The sequence below is a fragment of the Scyliorhinus torazame genome, chromosome 13, assembly GCF_047496885.1.
Source record: "Scyliorhinus torazame isolate Kashiwa2021f chromosome 13, sScyTor2.1, whole genome shotgun sequence".
NCBI lineage: Eukaryota > Metazoa > Chordata > Chondrichthyes > Carcharhiniformes > Scyliorhinidae > Scyliorhinus > Scyliorhinus torazame.
In genome coordinates, this window is record NC_092719.1 from 198,544,206 (window position 1) to 198,561,062 (window position 16,857).

The 16,857-nt window shown below is 43.5% G+C and overlaps 1 protein-coding gene across 16 annotated transcripts in view; it reads left to right on the forward strand.

Annotated features, from left to right (window-relative positions):
• Positions 1-16,857, forward strand: part of setd5 (SET domain containing 5) — a 248,224-nt gene that overhangs the window by 212,563 nt on the left and 18,804 nt on the right. For all 16 annotated transcript variants that reach the window (XM_072472824.1, XM_072472838.1, XM_072472839.1 and 13 more), the window contains 2 exons: positions 1,210-1,767; positions 7,494-7,822. In XM_072472824.1, coding sequence (XP_072328925.1) covers positions 1,210-1,767; positions 7,494-7,822 — 887 coding nt within the window. The remainder of the gene's footprint in view (positions 1-1,209; positions 1,768-7,493; positions 7,823-16,857) is intronic.

Here is a 16,857-nt window from a genome sequence, read left to right on the forward strand (position 1 = left end):
TATTTTTACATGAAGGGTCCACAGATCTGTTCACAGTCATTCAATAGTTAGAAGAGGTTCTTTCAGCTTGTAAGAAAGTATGAGTAAAACTCCACTATCTAAACTCCATTCTCTTGATAGCTAGCCTTGCAATGAAATATCCTACTTTTTCTGGTGCCCCGTGGTAAAGATAGTTATTTTTTGTACACTAATACAAAGAAAGTAGCCTCCTAGATCACCAGATTATCATTCTTCTGCTAGGTTGAGGTCTTGTAGTGTCTACCAACCTATTAAAAACAGTGTGTATGGCACACTATAATTAAATGCACGGGGACGTGGACAGCACTCTAATTAGTCCATCATTGATCGCAGGAATGAATCTAATACTGTCAAATGTTGTACGTCCAAAAAATGATACTATATTATCAGCCTAGGTTATAGGACCACACAAATTTCCTGTTGTATTTTGAGGGTGTGACGGACAGTAGCGCTGAGGTTTTGCCAGCTCAGATTAGTCTCGGAGACTAATGTTGGAGACCTACTGAGTATGTTCCAAAACACAACACCCATTCTCGCTGCTTTAACATCGATCCATTCGCTACTTCAACTGAAAATTTAATTTCAGTATAAGCATTTTGTAAAGGAGGAGAAAAGTTTGCTCAGTTTAATGTTGTGTGCACGCATTTGTGTAAATATTAATAGACATCAACAAAGCAATCATTTTTTGAACAAATACTTTTTATGAGATCCACTTGAAGATGGGGATGGTGGAATAAAGAAAACTAAAATTTTCAAACGGCAAGCTCTTAAAGAGCTTTGATAAGATATTTAATCCACACGTTGTGGAAGAACTTGGTAGAATCATAGAGTAGAATGCATCCTACAACTGCTTGCATTTATATTTAGATCTTAAAATACTCAGAACTTTGGGGGTTAGGGGGTGGACAATCATTGTTGCGCTCCAAATTTATCAGAAATTATCAGTGAGAGAAATGTTCCAAATGAAGATTGGAAGTGGATTATGTGACCAGGGTAAAGATTTAATATGGATGTAACATTTATTTATGATCTATTGATGAGGAACATATTGAAACTACTGTGCTGGTGTTTAAACAGAAGCAGAGTTCAGTCAACTGCCTCGTGTGAAACTAAAGTTTCTTTTCAATCCCCTCGTCAGACTCATGTGTTTTAATTGTCACTAACAAATAGTTCATGCTTCTGTCATTTCAGCCGCCTCTGAGAGCGGATAATGACCAGTCCAGAACTAGCTTCTCAGATCTCTCCCTTCATCCTGACCCCGACACCACCACGCTCCGGGTTACAGCGGTCACCGATGGGCCGTTGTCAGACTGTGCTGCTCAGCCTCCTTGTTCTGCATTAACATTACCCAGTGAAACTGAAACTGGGCTTACAGGGAGGAACAGTGATAGTCCCTCATCCCTGAAAAACACAGAACAAACCTTCAGGACAGAGTTTAATTTAATATACGCCTGTTCGCCTTTGAACTCCAATCTCCGAGACCTCACTCCAACGCACAGGCTAGAGGGACCATACAGAGGACTGGAGAACAGAGCCAATTACATCAATGAGAGGAAATCTTCACTTTCGGAGCGAGGGTTTGGCGAAACTGTGTATATGAGTCCATCTGGGGACTCTTGTTTTAACAGGCAAAGCCAAGGACTCTTACCTGAGACACTGCAAGGAGCCATGTCCCCTCAAGCAGACCGGCAGCCTTTGTATTTTGAAGGAAATACTACACCTCAGCAAAACCCACCACAGAAGAAGAAGGCAAGTAACCAAATTAATTGTATCCATTAATTATTATGCTAAAATGCTATAGATAATAGCTCACATCTGAGAATTGTTTGGGGGGGAAGGGGGGAGTATGTTTAAATTGGTTGCAGCAGTCATTTCAAGACGACCAGAGGGGTCTGATGTTTACAAAGGTTAAAAAAAAGAAAACTAGATAAATTCAAAAATAGTTTTTGAGCATAACAAAATTTGTTTTCTTACAAGCCTTAAGATTGTACGAGGAAGCAGGAAAAAGTTTCAATATTTTGAGGTACTGGGAAAGAGCAAGCAAATTAGAGCTGGAAATGTTCAGCTAAACCTTTGCTTTTGCACCTGTCAACCCATAATTTTCCTCCTATTCAATGTGGGTTTGAAAAATCGTAGCCTGGCAAGCACAGGCCTTGGTTTTAATGTTACCACAATAGAGAGGAACATTTAATCTACACTTAAGGAGGAACAAGAGAGTAACATTCAAAATAGCATTTTTAAAATAATTTTTAAAAAGAAAAATTTATCGTACCCAATTATTTATTTATTTTTCCAATTAAGGGGCAATTTAGCGTGGCCAATCCAGCTAACCTGCACATCTTTGGGTTGTGGGGGTGAAACCCACGCAGACATGGGGAGAATGTGCAAACTCCACACGGCCAGTAACCTAGGGCCGGGATTCGAACCCGGGTCCTCAGCGCCGCAGTCCCAGTGCTATCCACTGCGCCATATGCCGCCCTACAAATAATTTTGAATAGAAGCTAGAAGATGTGGGACAAAGTAGTTCTTTGTGGCTGATTTTTTAAAAATACTTTAAGAAACCTCAATACTATAACTCTTTCATTAAAGTTAAAACGCTCTGAACCACAAGATGTTTTCCATCATAATAAGTGACAATATTCTTAAGCATGGTAGCGTTGCACATTTCATCAGTCATGAACATGTCTTGGGCTTACTGGACAAATAAGAGATATAGCACATCGATGTGTATTAGTCTGTTGAATCAAACCCTCTTCTTCCAGCTTTGAAATGTAATTGTGGAGGAAGGAACAAAATGTGAAACCTTTCAGATTATTACAGTTTAAATGCCAAATATTACTGACTATGTCGTAATGTTTGCCTTTCAGTAATGACTTGCATATGTACTATTTATTGAACAGGTGTTATATACAGAGGCGTATACCAACATGTCTGATGTGAACAAACATTTATTGTCAATATTCAAAAAAGCATTCCTCTTGCATTCAATCGTCTGGTAAACTAATTTTGTCAGATCTAGGTCATTTCTCCTATGTCATCAACCACCCCACCCCCCGCCCCATGCACCTTTCTGCTCTCTCCACTTCCCATCCGTCCTCTTCGTAAATACGAATATGCAAATTGGTGAGTAAGAACAGATGAGCTGGTCCATCAAACCTGGAGCACATTGAGTGGACAGTGCGGCCTCAGAGCCCCACAATCTCCTGACAGAACAGAGGCAGAGGTGGGGGAAACCGGGTCAATAAGGAAAGAAATAATCTGAAATGTTCCTCTGACCACCTCAACTGACGATGGCCATTCTAGGAGGTCACTTTTTTAAGCCAAGTGTTTATGAAAAGATTCTATGTGACCTAATTTCTGCTTCAGTCAATAAATAGTCCAGCTCACTCTGGCACAGACAGCCAACGTTCACCACACCAGCAGGCAATGTATTTCAGATGCTATAAAAACAGAAAATGTTGGAAGTGCTAAGCAGGTCTGTGGAGGGAGAAACAGTTAATGTTTCACATCTGTGACCTCTTATCTAAACTGAGTATTTCCAGTATTTTCTGTTTTTATTTCCGAGCTTCAGCGCCCACAATATTTTGCTTTTATATTTCAGATGTACCCTGTCACAGGGAGGAAGGGGAGAAAGTGAGTATTTCCTCAGAAATAATTTTGGGCCAAATCTTGCTGAAAAAATATCTTTGTATTACCCATGTACACCATAAAGGATGTGCAACAGATATGACCTTTTAGGGTGGAAGAGGAAGTCTCAGAAACTCCATTCACTGGCCAAATCCATCTCTCTCTCTGGCCACAAACTAAAATTGACCATTCACAAACATGCTATCTTACTTGACCCTGAGGTGAGTTTCCAACCCCATATCTTCCTCATTGCCGAGGCCACCTCAGGTTCGGAAGACCCAAAGCCCCTGCCTGCCTTCCTCTCTGAAATAGCACATTTATAATTCTGGCCACCTTCCCGCCCAATATGAACGAGGTAATCATCCCTTCAATCTCTCTAAACAAAATGCCGCTGGCAGGAAAACCGGCAGGCATTGTACAATAAACAAATCGTGGCAACACGTTCATTTTAACCGCCTGTACCCGACCCGCCAGTGATAGAGGGAGACCATCCCACCTTGCCAGATCGGCATTCACCCTCCCCACCAAACAAATCCTGAGCTACCTGCACCCCCAGGTATCTAAAGTGAGTCCCTGCTCTACGGAATGACCCTCCTAATTTTAGAAAAGAGCTGCCTCTCTCTCACAAACCCCGCCTGATCTTCACCTAACACCTTCGGGAGGCACTCCTCTAGCCTACATGCCAGTACCTTCGCCAATATCTGTGCGTCCACGTTTAAAAGTGATATGGACCTGTACGACCCACACTCCGTCGGATCCTTATCTCTTTTAAGTAACAGGGAAAACAATGCCTGCCCCAAAGTTTGTGGTAACACCCCCTTCCCTATCGCCTCCTCAAACATCCCCATCATCAGCCGTACCAGCTTATCTTTGAATGTTTTATAATACTCCACCAGAAACCCATCCGGCCCTGTCACCTTACCCGACTGCATCCTCCCAATCGCATCTTTTATCTCCTGCTCCACTATTGCCCCCTCTAATGTAGCCCTGTCCCCCTCCCTTTACCTCGGGTACTCCAGCCCATCTAGAAATTCCTGCATCTCACAGTCCGACTTTTAACACAAATTCATAATTGTTTTCAAATTCCTCCCTGGTCTCGAGCCTCCCTTTATCTACTTCTAACCACACAACCCTCCAAGATCTCTGCGCTTTCCACCTCTGGCCTCCTGCACAATTCCAATTTTAATCACTCCACCATTGATGGCTGCGCCTTAACCACCAAGGTCCTAAACTTCAAACTTTCCTCCCTAAACCTCTCCACCTTTCTACTCCTTTTACGTCCTATCTCTTTGACCAAGCTTTGAGTGACCTGTCTTAATATCTCCTTCTGTGTCCCGGTGTCAGATTTTGTTTGATTATAGTCCTGCGAAGCATAGTGGGATTGTTTACCATGTTAAAGGCGCTATATAAATGCAGTTGGTTTTTGTACACCACAAGATGCTCTAATCTAACAAGATTTGGCTCAGTATCTTATCAGTCCTTTATTGTTTCGCAATTGATTTATAGCGTTTTACCTAAAGTAAATATGCCCCACCTGTATCATTTAATACCTACCCCATTTTAAAGAGGTCATGTGACACTCCCTACACCCCCTCCTCAAGCACCTTCCTGCCATACTGCAAAGCTCAGACTCTTCTAATCATTCTTTTCAAATTGGGGACACTCTTCGTTGATCTGGTTTAGCACACTGGGCTAAATCGCTGGCTTTTAAAGCAGACCAAGGCAGGCCAGCAGCACGGTTCGATTCACGTACCAGCCTCCCCGAACAGGCGCCGGAATGTGGCGACTAGGGGCTTTTCACAGTAACTTCATTTGAAGCCTACTTGTGACAATAAGCGATTTTCATTTTCAAGTGGAGGAAGGACAGAGTAGGCTATGTGATGTAAGAATAAACAATAAATCGCAATAATGGCACAGTACATTACGCTAAGACAGAAAAATATGAGCAACTTTACAAGTCTAAAAAGTAATTAATCATAATTCTGTGACAAATATTGTTGTGCACTTTCGCCGGAAGGAGGAATTCACTTAGTATTTTTACAGCATTGAGTACTTAGTACAGGAATGTGCTATTGCTGGTAAATGCCGAGTCTCTTGAAAACATGATGAAGCTTTTACAGTCACCCATTCATCTATCAGGAACTGCTTGCCATTCCAGTGGCTAAGATACTGTTATGAATGTACCCAGTAAAGCAGTAGAAAAGAATGTGAAATTCTCCAGGAACTGAACCTTTCCACGGCCATCTGAGAATGAATATGTTGTTTGTGCTGATTTTGGCTCTTTCAAGGAGAGGAAATTGGAGGACTACATGATGTTTGGAAGTCCTTGCTACCAAAATAACTCAAATAGTGCCTTGAATTACCCATTGGAAATGACTAGAATTCTACGTTCAGATTTTAAATTTAAAAAAAAAAGTTTATTTATATGCTTAAATCTGATGGATTTAGTCCCTGAACCTCATAGCTGCACCATCCCTTGTTAAATTTTGCCATCAGAAAAGAGCTATATATGTATTGGGAAAAGGTATCGAGAAGATCAGCGAAGAGTGTCCCCAATTTGAAAAGGATGACAGGAAGGTGCTTGAGGAGGGGGTGTAGGGAGAGTCACATGACCTCTTTAAAATGGGGTAAGTATTAAATGATACAGGTGGGGCATATTTATAATATATTTCAAAGTGAGAGAAATAGTGCTATGGGGATGATTGGAAATTCATGAGGAATGCATTTTAAAAATATACAGGAAGAACAAGTTTATTGAGACTGAAGAACTGCCAGCAGCATGGGAACAATGGGACAAATGCCTCCCCTTCTCTGCTATAATTTCCATGATTCTGTAATTTCCCAGGTAAAATAAAAGAAGCAATAATATTGAGTTTGTTCGGAATCTAGCTGGATGCATTTAGTAAATTGGGATATTAGAGGGGCTTTAATGGACTGAATACATTTTACTGCCCTTCGCTTTTTAATGTTCCTGTGGCAATATATTCCCAGTTAGTGCAGCTAATGACCATTTCCTAGCTAATGCACATGAGCGGTCTGATGTGACTGCCCTTGATTTTTTCCTTTTATGTAGGGAATGTTTTTAACACGCCCAGATCGTAAAATAGAAACTTGAGCCTGTGCCTTATTAGGTTCACTCAGAAAATGCCAGAATTATTTTTTAACGGATGCAGTGGCATTTGTGGTGTGCAAAAAAATGTAATTCCAGAAAAACTGGTTTGTGCTTATAATAGTGTCTTATGGTGTGTCTTGGTATTATCTCAAACTGTTTCATGTCAGGGGATTACTTTGAAGTATGGGAATTATTAATGCTGGCAAACGGGGTGAGGTCTTGAAAACAGAAATGTGATGTATAACCAGCCAATCTGTTACTGTTGGTAGTGGCTGAAGGAGGAATGTTGGGGAAGACATCTCTGGGTAGCGCTATTGAACGTTCAACATCCACCTGAAACACCAGCATGGACAGCTGGGATCGTCATTTAAAATTTCATTCATTGAGTGGCATCTCTGACAAAGCACTAGTATCTCAGCACTGTCAGCTTCGATTATTCCTGGAATGGGGCTTGAACTTCTTGCCACCCCCTGCAATGCCTTCTAATTCAAAGATGAGTGTGAAACCAAGGTGAAAAAACATGGGACTTGAACTCTTGATTCTGATGCTTTACTGACTGCATTAGGCACATAATATTTCCTCGGCCTAGACAGTTAAGATGTTACTCCAGATGATGTGCTTATCTGTCCAAGTAAACCAGTTGCCCCTACCTAAAATTATGTCAACAAATTACCATGGGAATGTTATGGAAGTAAGAGAAAAGATTCTTGGGTCTCATCTTGTCTTTGTTTTGAAGGTATCCTTGCTGGAATATCGAAAACGACAGCAGGAGGCAAGGGAAAGTAGCCTATGCTCAGATCCTTCCAAAACGCCTAACACCATGGGCACTCCAACCAGGAGATGTAGCGATGGCTCTTCTGCACAAACTGCAACCAACGGTGACTCCACTGCCATGTCTCTATCATCACAGAGATCATCATCACCATCGAGCGGATTTTCATCACCAGTGCACTCATCAATGCCTCAGATTGAAGATGTCAGTCCAACAGATCCTGCAAGCAGCAAGAATGCGACTTTGTCTGCAGCAGCCAGCAACAGAAGCCGAGACAGCATGAGTACGAGGTGGTGAGTAGACTGATTAACTGAAGCCAACGTTACAACTATCTGAAGAAAGATTTAATGATTGCATTTTAAATTTGCCAAAGGTCCAAATGATTGCTAGTCTGCAGCTTGTGAAATTTACACATGATCATTTTCTTCATTCTATGATTATGAGACCATTCTAGTGGAAGCAGAACAATTAGATGTGGACAATAAATGCTGACCTAGCCAGCGACGCCCACATCCTATGAACAAATTTTTTAAAAATTGTTTAAGGTTTACTAAATTATTTTTCTAACTCCCATTTTTCTCCCATCCTCTCCTGAAGACCAGAATAGGAGTAAAGATGTACTGCAATTATATAGCGTCTTTATATATGTGAGACTGCACCTAGTGTTGTGTGCAGTTTTGGCCTCCTTACCTAAGGAAAGATATACTTGCCGTACAGGGAGTGCAACCAAGATTCACCAAACTAATTCCTGGGATGGAGAGGTCGGCACGTGGTGCAGTGGTTAGCACTGGGACTATGGCGCTGAAGACCCGGGTTCGAATCCCGGCCCTGGGTCACTGTCCGTGTGGAGTTTGCACATTCTCCCTGTGTCTGCGTGAGTTTCACCCCACAACCCAAAGATGTGCAGGTTAGGTGGATTGGCCATGTTAAATTGCCCCTTAATTGGAAAAAAATAATTGGGTACTCTAAATTTTTTTTTTTTTAATTCCTGAGATGGAGGGATTGTCCTATGAGGAAAGCTGGGCCTTTATTATCTGGAGTTTAGAATAACGAGAGGTGATCACATTCAAATATAAAAAATTCTTACAGGGCTCAACAGGGTAGATAGCCTCAGAATAAAGGGCAGTCCATTTAGGGTTGTGATTTCTTCACTCAGAGGGTGGTGAACTTTTGGAATTATCTGCCTTGGGAGGGGGGGGCTGGGGAGGCTCAGTCGTTGAGCATGTTCAAGACAAAGATTATAGATTTCTAAATATTAAAAACTTCACGTAATACAGGGACAGTGCAGGAAACAGTGTTGAACAAAGAACAAAAAAATACATCACAGGAACAGGCCCTTCAGCTCTTCAAGCCTACGCTGACCATGCTGCCTGTCTAACCTAAAGCTTTCTACACTTCTCGGGTCTGTATTCCTCTATTCCCATCCTATTCATTTATTTGTGAAGATGTCCCTTGAACGATACTATCGTACCTGCTTCCACCACCTCCAGCAGCGAGTTCCAGGTACACACTGCCCTCTTTTTAAAAAAAAATAAAAAATTCCCTCGCACATCACCTAACCGTGTGGATAGCACAATTGCTTCACAGCTCCAGGGTCCCAGGTTCGATTCCCGGCTTGGGTCACTGTCTGTGCGGAGTCTGCACGTCCTCCCCGTGTGTGCGTGAGTTTCCTCTGGGTGCTCCGGTTTCCTCCCACAGCCCAAAGATGTGCTGGTTAGGTGGATTGGCCATGTTAAATTGTCCTTAGTGTCCAAAATTGCCCTTAGTGTTGGGTGAGGTTACTGGGTTATGGGGATAGGGTGGAGGTGTGGGCTTCGGTAGGGTGCTTTTTCCAAGAGCCGGTGCAGACTCGATGGGCCGAATGGCCTCCTTCTGCACTGTAAATTCTATGAAATCTATGAAACCTTTACCCCTCGCACCTTAAACCTATGTCCTCTAGTAATTGACTCTTCCACCCGGGTAAAAGGCTTCTGACCATCCACTCTGTCCATGCCCCTCATAATTTTGTAAACTTCTTCTATCAAGTCGCCCCTCAACCTCCGTCGTTCCAGTGAGAACAAACCGAGTTTAGCCAACCTCTCCTCATAGCTAATTCCCTTCACACCAGGCAACATCCTGCTCAACCTCTTCTGTACCCTCTCCAAAGCCTTCATCCTTCTGGTAGTGTGGCGAGCAGAATTGAACACTATATTCCAAGTGTAGAAGACCAGTCATAAACTCATTGAATGTCAGAGCAGGCTTGAAGGGCTGAATAACCTACCTCTGCTCCTACTTCTTATGTTCTTAACTCAGCATGGTTGAACTTGCCTGTCCTTAGCCAGAGGACAAATGAGACCAGTTGGGTTTCCAAAATTCTATTTATACTTAGAGAAACTAACTCAGCACAAACCAGAGATCCAGACTGGATCCTTCTGGCCCATTAAAAGTGCACCATAATTATCAGTGTCTGTCCACAATGCAGGAGGTGAGGGAACTGCTGCTTATAATGAAATGTGACACTGAGAAGTTATTACGTATATTTTTAAAATCTAATTGATTCTTAAATATGCAGTTTCCAACTCAGCGAGTATCTATGGGCAGAGTATGAAATTAGCTCCCAACAAATTTGGAAATGTGATATCAACATTTGTCTGCACTTCTCTTTCAATTCTAATTCATTTAGGGTTTGTAAAGAGTAGGCCACGACTGACACACCTACTTAATTTTTTTGAGGAGTCGTCTAAATAGAATGCCGATGGATGTTATTTGTATGGATTTCCAGAAGGCATTTGCTAAAGTCCCTCAGAGTTGAAGCTCATAATAATAATAATCTTTATTGTCACAAGTAGGCTTACATTATCACTGCAATGAAGTTACTGTGAAAAGCCTCTAGTCGCCACATTCCAGCGCCTGTTTGGGTACACAAAGGGAGAATACAGAATGTCGAAATTACCTAACAGCACATCTTTCGGGAGGAAACCGGAGCATCTGGAGGAAACCCATCCAGACACACGGAGAACGTGCAAACTCCGCATGGACAGTGACCCAAGCCGGGGATCAAACCTGGGACTCTGGCGCTGTGAAGCCGTAGTGCTAACCACAATGCTACCATGCTGCCCCATATAATTGAAGGCAAACTATTGACATGGTTAGGAAAGCGGCTGAATGGCAAGAGACAGATAATAGGGGCAATACGTAGATAATCTAATTGGCAGAATATGACGCATGGCATCCCTCAAGAATCTAGTGTGGGGCCTCAACTATTTGTCATATTTATTAATGACTTGAATGATGGGATAGTAAGCCATACATTCAAGTTTGCCAGTAACAGAAAAATAAGTGGCATTGTAAGCAGAGTAGATGGAAGCATAACATTACAAAGGTGCTAATAAAGTGAATGAGCAAAAAAATGTGTTAAATGGTTTTCACTGTATCTGGATGTGAGGTCACCCACTTTGGACCTAAAGAGGGAAAAACAAATTGCGAATAGCTAGAAGCAGTGGCAGTCCAAAGGGACTGGGGATTCAGGTGCATAAATGATTAAAATATCATGCACAAGATCAGGAAATAAACAAAAAGGCTAATGGAATGCTGACCTTTTTATCTAGAGGACTACATTACATGTAGATGTTATGCTACAGCTACAGTTATACAAAGCCATAGTTACATCAAATCAGAAGTACTGAGAGTAGTTCTGGGCATCATAGTGACCCTGGAAGGAGTCAGTAGTGATTTCCCAAAATGATAGCTGTCCTCTGAGGGTTAAGTTAGGAAAGATTAAACAAACTAAGGTTATATTCGCTGGAACTTAAAAGATTATGGGGTGATTGTATTGAAATTTTCAGGATATTAAAGAACCGAAATGAGAAGATAGAGAATCTATTTCCACTTGTTGGGGTGTATAGCACAAAGAGACATAGCCTAAGATTTAAAGCTAGGCTTTCTGGAGTGGAAATGAGAAATACTTCTTCACAGGGTGGTAAGAAGTTTGGAACACCCTTCTCCAAATGGCAGTTGAGTCTAAATCCAATTCATTTTCCATAGAATATAGAACAGTACAGCACAGAACAGGCCCTTCGGCCCTCGATGTTGTGCCGAGCATTGTCCAAAACAAAGATCAAGCTATCCCACTCCCTGTCATTCTGGTGTGCTCCTTGTGCCTATCCAATAATCGCTTGAAAGTTCCTAAAGTGTCCGACTCCACTATCACAGCAGGCAGTCCATTCCACACCCTAACCACTCTCTGAGTAAAGACCCTACCTCGGACATCCCTCCTATATCTCCCACCCTGAATCTTGTAGTTATGCCCCCTTGTAACAGCTACATCCACCTGAGGAAATAGTCTCTGAACGTCCACTCTGTCTATCCCCCTCATTATCTTATAAACCTCTATGAAGTTGCCTCTCATCCTCCTCCGCTCCAAAGAGAAAAGCCCTAGCTCCCTCAACCTTTCCTCATCCTGCAAACCAGGCAACATTCTGCTAAATCTCCTTTGCACCCTTTCCAATGCTTCCACATCCTTCCTATAATGAGGTGACCAGAACTGCACACAATACTCCAAATGTGGTCTCACCAGGGTCATGTATAGTTGCAGCATAACCCCGCGGCTCTGAAACTCAAGCCCCCTGTTAATAAACGCTAACACTCTATAAGCCTTCTTTACGGCTCTTTCCACTTGAATGGCAACCTTCAGAGCTATGTGGACATGAACCCCAAGATCTCTCTGTTCCTCCACATTCCTCAGAACTCTGCCATTGACCCTGTAATCCGCATTCAAATCTTTTCTACCAAAATGAATCACCTCGCACTTATCAGGGTTAAACTCCATCTGCCATTTTTCGGCCCAGCTCTGCATCCTATCAATGTTTCTTTGCAGCCTACAACAGCCCTCCACCTCATCCACTACTCCACCAATCTTGGTGTCATCAGCAAATTTACTGACCCACCCTTCAGCCCCCTCCTCCAAGTCATTGATAAAAATCACAAATAGCAGAGGACCCAGCACTGATCCCTGTGGTACACTGCTGGTAACTGGTCTCCAGTCTGAAAATGTTCCATCCACCACCACCCTCTGTCTTCTATGTGATAGCCAGTTACTTATCCAATTGGCCAAATTTCCCTCTATCCCACACCTCCTTACTTTCTTCATTAGCCGACCATGGAGAACCTTATCAAAGGCCTCACTAAAATCCATGTATACGACATCAACTGCTCTACCTTCATCTACACACTTAGTTATCTCCTCAAAGAATTCAATCAAATTTGTGAGGCAAGACCTACCCTTCACGAATCCGTGTTGACTATCCCGGATTAAGCTGCATCTTCCCAAATGGTCATAAATCCTATCCTTCAGGATCTTTTCCATTATCTTCCCGACCACCGAAGTAAGACTAACTGGCCTATAATTACCAGGGTCATTCCTATTCCCTTTCTTGAACAGAGGAACAACATTCGCCACTCTCCAGTCCTCTGGCACTATCCCCGTGGACAGCGAGGACCCAAAGATCAAAGGCAAAGGCTCTGCAATCTCATCCCTTTCCTCACAAAGAATCCTGGGGTATATCCCATCTGGCCCAGGGGACTTGTCGACCCTCAGGTTTTTCAAAATTGCTAATACATCCTTCCTCAGAACATCTACTTCCTCCAGCCTACCCGCCAGAATCACACACACATCCTCAAAAACATGGCCCCTCTCCTTTGTGAACACTGAAGAAAAGTATTCATTCAACGCCTCTCCTATTTCTTCTGACTCCATGCACAAGTTCCCACTACTGTCCTTGACCGGCCCTACCCTCACCCTGGTCATTGTTTTATTTCTCACATAAGAGTAAAAAGCCTTGGGGTTTTCCTTGATCCGTCCCGCCAAGGACTTCTCATGCCCCCTCCTAGCTCTCCTACGCCCTTTTTTCAGCTCATTCCTTGCTACCTTGTAACCCTCACGCGACCCTACTGAACCTTGTTTTCTCATCCTTACACACTCGTCCTTTTTCCTCTTGACAAGACATTCAACCTCTTTTGTGAACCATGGTTCCCTCACACGACCATTTCCTCCCTGCCTGACAGGGACATGCCTATCAAGGACACGCAGTATTTGTTCCTTGAACAAGCTCCACTTTTCATTTGTGCCTTTCCCTGACAGTTTCTGTTCCCATCTTATGCTCCCTAATTCAAGCCTAATCATATCATAATTACCCCTCCCCAATTATAAACCTTGCCCTGCCGTATGGCCCTATCCCTCTCCATTGCAATAGTGAAAGACACCAAATTGTGGTCACTACCTCCAAAGTGCTCTCCCACAAACAAATTGGCCCGGTTCATTACCGAGTACCAAATCCAATGTGCCCCCCCCACGCTCTTGTCGGCCTATCCACACATTGTGTCAGGAAACCCTCCTGCACACACTGTACAAAAACTGCCCCATCCGAACTGTTCAACCTATAGAGGTTCCAATCAATATTTGGAAAGTTAAAGTCACCCATGACAACTACCCTGAGACCTCCACACCTATCCATAATCTGTTTTGCAATTTCTTCCTCCACATCTCTATTACTATTTGGGGGCCTGTAGAAAACTCCTAACAATGTGACCGCTCCTTTCCTATTTCTAACGTCAGCCCATATTACCTCAGTAGGCAGATCCCCTTCAAACTGCCTTTCTGCAGCCGTTAAACTATCCTTGATTAACAATGCTACTCCTCCACCTCTTTTACCACCTTCCCTACTCTTATTGAAACATCTATACCTCGGAACTTCCAACAACCATTCCTGTCCCTGTTCTAACCATGTCTCCGTAATGGCCACAGCATCGTAGTCCCAAGTACCAATCCACGCTCCAAGTTCACCTACCTTATTCCGGATGCTCCTTGCATTGAAGTAGACACACTTCAACCCACCTTTCTGTCTGCCGGTACACTCCTGCGACCTTGATACCCTCCTCAGTACCTCACTACTCTCGACACTGGCTTCTGGACTGCAGCTCGTTTTCCCAGCCCCCTGACAAATTAGTTTAAACCCCCCTCGAAGAGCCGTAGCAAATTTCCGTCCCAGGATATTGGTGCCCCTCTGGTTCAGGTGCAAACCGTCCTGTCTTTACAGGTCCCACCTTCCCCAGAATGTGCTCCAATTATCCACGTACCTGAAACCCTCCCTCCTACACCATCCCTGCAGCCACGTGATTATCTGCACTCTCTCCCTGTGCCTCACCTCACTAGCACGTGGCACCGGCAACAAACCAGAGATGACAACATGGTTTGTCCTGGCTCTCCGCTTCCACCCTAGCTCCCTAAATTCCTGTTTTAAATCCCCGTCCCTTCTCTTACCTATGTCGTGGGTACTGATGTGTACCACGACTTGTGACTGCTCCCCCTCCCCTTTAAGGATTCTGAAAACACGGTCCGAGACGTCACGGACCCTGGCACCCGGGAGGCAACATACCATCCGTGAGTCTCTTTCGCTGCCACAGAACCGTCTATCTGTCCCTCTAACTATCGAGTCGCCAATAACTATTGCTCTCCTGCTCTCCCTCCTTCCCTTCTGAGCCACAGGGACAGACTCAGTGCTGGAGATCCATTCACCGTGGCTTACCCCTGGTAGGTCGTCCCCCTCAACAGTATCCAAAATGGTATACTTGTTACTGAGGGGAACGACCGCAGAGGATCCCTGCACTGACTGCTTCCTCCCAGCCCCTCTCACCGTCACCCATCTATCTTGATTCTTCGGAGTAACTAAGTCCTGAAGCTACTATCTATGACCACCTCTGCATCCCGAATGATCAGAAGTTCATCCAGCTCCAGCTCCAGTTCCCTAACGCGGTTTCTGAGGAGTTTGAGATGGGTGCACTTCCCACAGGTGAAATCAGCAGGGACACTGACGGCGTCCCTCACCTCAAACATTCTGCAGGAGGAACTTTGCACTGCCTTCCCTGCCATCCCCTCTAGATAAAAAAAGAAAAAGAAAGAAAGAGCTTACCTGTTATTCACTCTACCCCTTAGGTTAAAGGAGGTGGAAGGGTGGGGGACACTACAAGTGTAGTGTCTAGGGTTTAGAAACTGCCCAACTTAAATACAGGTAAAAATAAAACACTTTACCAGCAACCACTGAGCCCCACACGAGAACAGCAATCAGCTGTTATGGGCCTGCGCAAACAATTTAAATCTTGACTACTTATCCAGCAGTCACTCTGACCGGATTCAGCTGGAAACTCCCAACAGTAAGTTTAAAAAATTTTTTACTCCCCTTCTCAGCAAGCACTCACTCAGCAACCACTGCGCCCCGCACGATAACACCTCAGGGAAAAGAAAAACTACTTAACAGTCATCAGCCAATCACTTACCTGCAGGCTGTGACCTCACGGTTCAACTTCTTTCTACTTCTACCTGCCCTCGAGTCTCCCTCTTGATCTTTACTCGGCTGGGATCCTTACAGTGATTGTCTTTTTTTTTGGTTAGAGGAGGAGGTAGGGATCTGAGATTGATAGATTTTTGTTAAGTAAAAGTATTAAGTTCGAGATATGGGTCAAAGGAGGTTATATGGAGTTAGATCGCATATCAGCCATGATTTCAATCCTGGCAGAACAGGCTTGAGGGGCCAAATGGCCTGCCTTTTTTTTGCTATGTTCCTAAAAAACGTTTGATATAATGTTAAATGTAGGCTACGAAGGGGAAGCACGGTGACAGAGTGGTTAGCACTCATGCCTCATGGCTCCGAGGACCCGGTTTTGATCCCGGTCCCGGGTCACTCCATGTCGAGTTTGCACATTCTCCACATGTCAGCGTGGGTCTCACACCCACAACCCCAAAGAAGATATACAGAATAAGTGAATTGGTAATCTATAGGCCACCAAATAGTAACATTATGGTGGGGCAGGCAATAAACAAAGAAATAACTGATGCATGTAGAAATGGTACAGCAGTTATCATGGGGGATTTTAATCTACATGTCGATTGGTTTAACCAGGTCGGTCAAGGCAGCCTTGAGGAGCAGTTTATAGAATGTATCCGCGATAGTTTCCTAGAACAGTATGTAATGGAACCGACAAGGGAACAAGCAGTCCTAGATCTGGTCCTGTGTAATGAGACAGGATTGATTCAGGATCTCATAGTTAGGGATCCTCTCGGAAGGAGCGATCACAATATGGTGGAATTTAAAATACAGATGGAGGGTGCGAAGGTAAAATCAAGCACTGGTGTTTTGTGCTTAAACAAAGGAGATTACAATGGGATGAGAGAAGAACTAGCTAAGGTAGACTGGGAGCAAAGACTTTATGGTGAAACAGTTGAGGAACAGTGGAGAACCTTCCAAGTGATTTTTCACAGTGCTCAGCAAAGGTTTATACCAACAAAAAGGAAGGA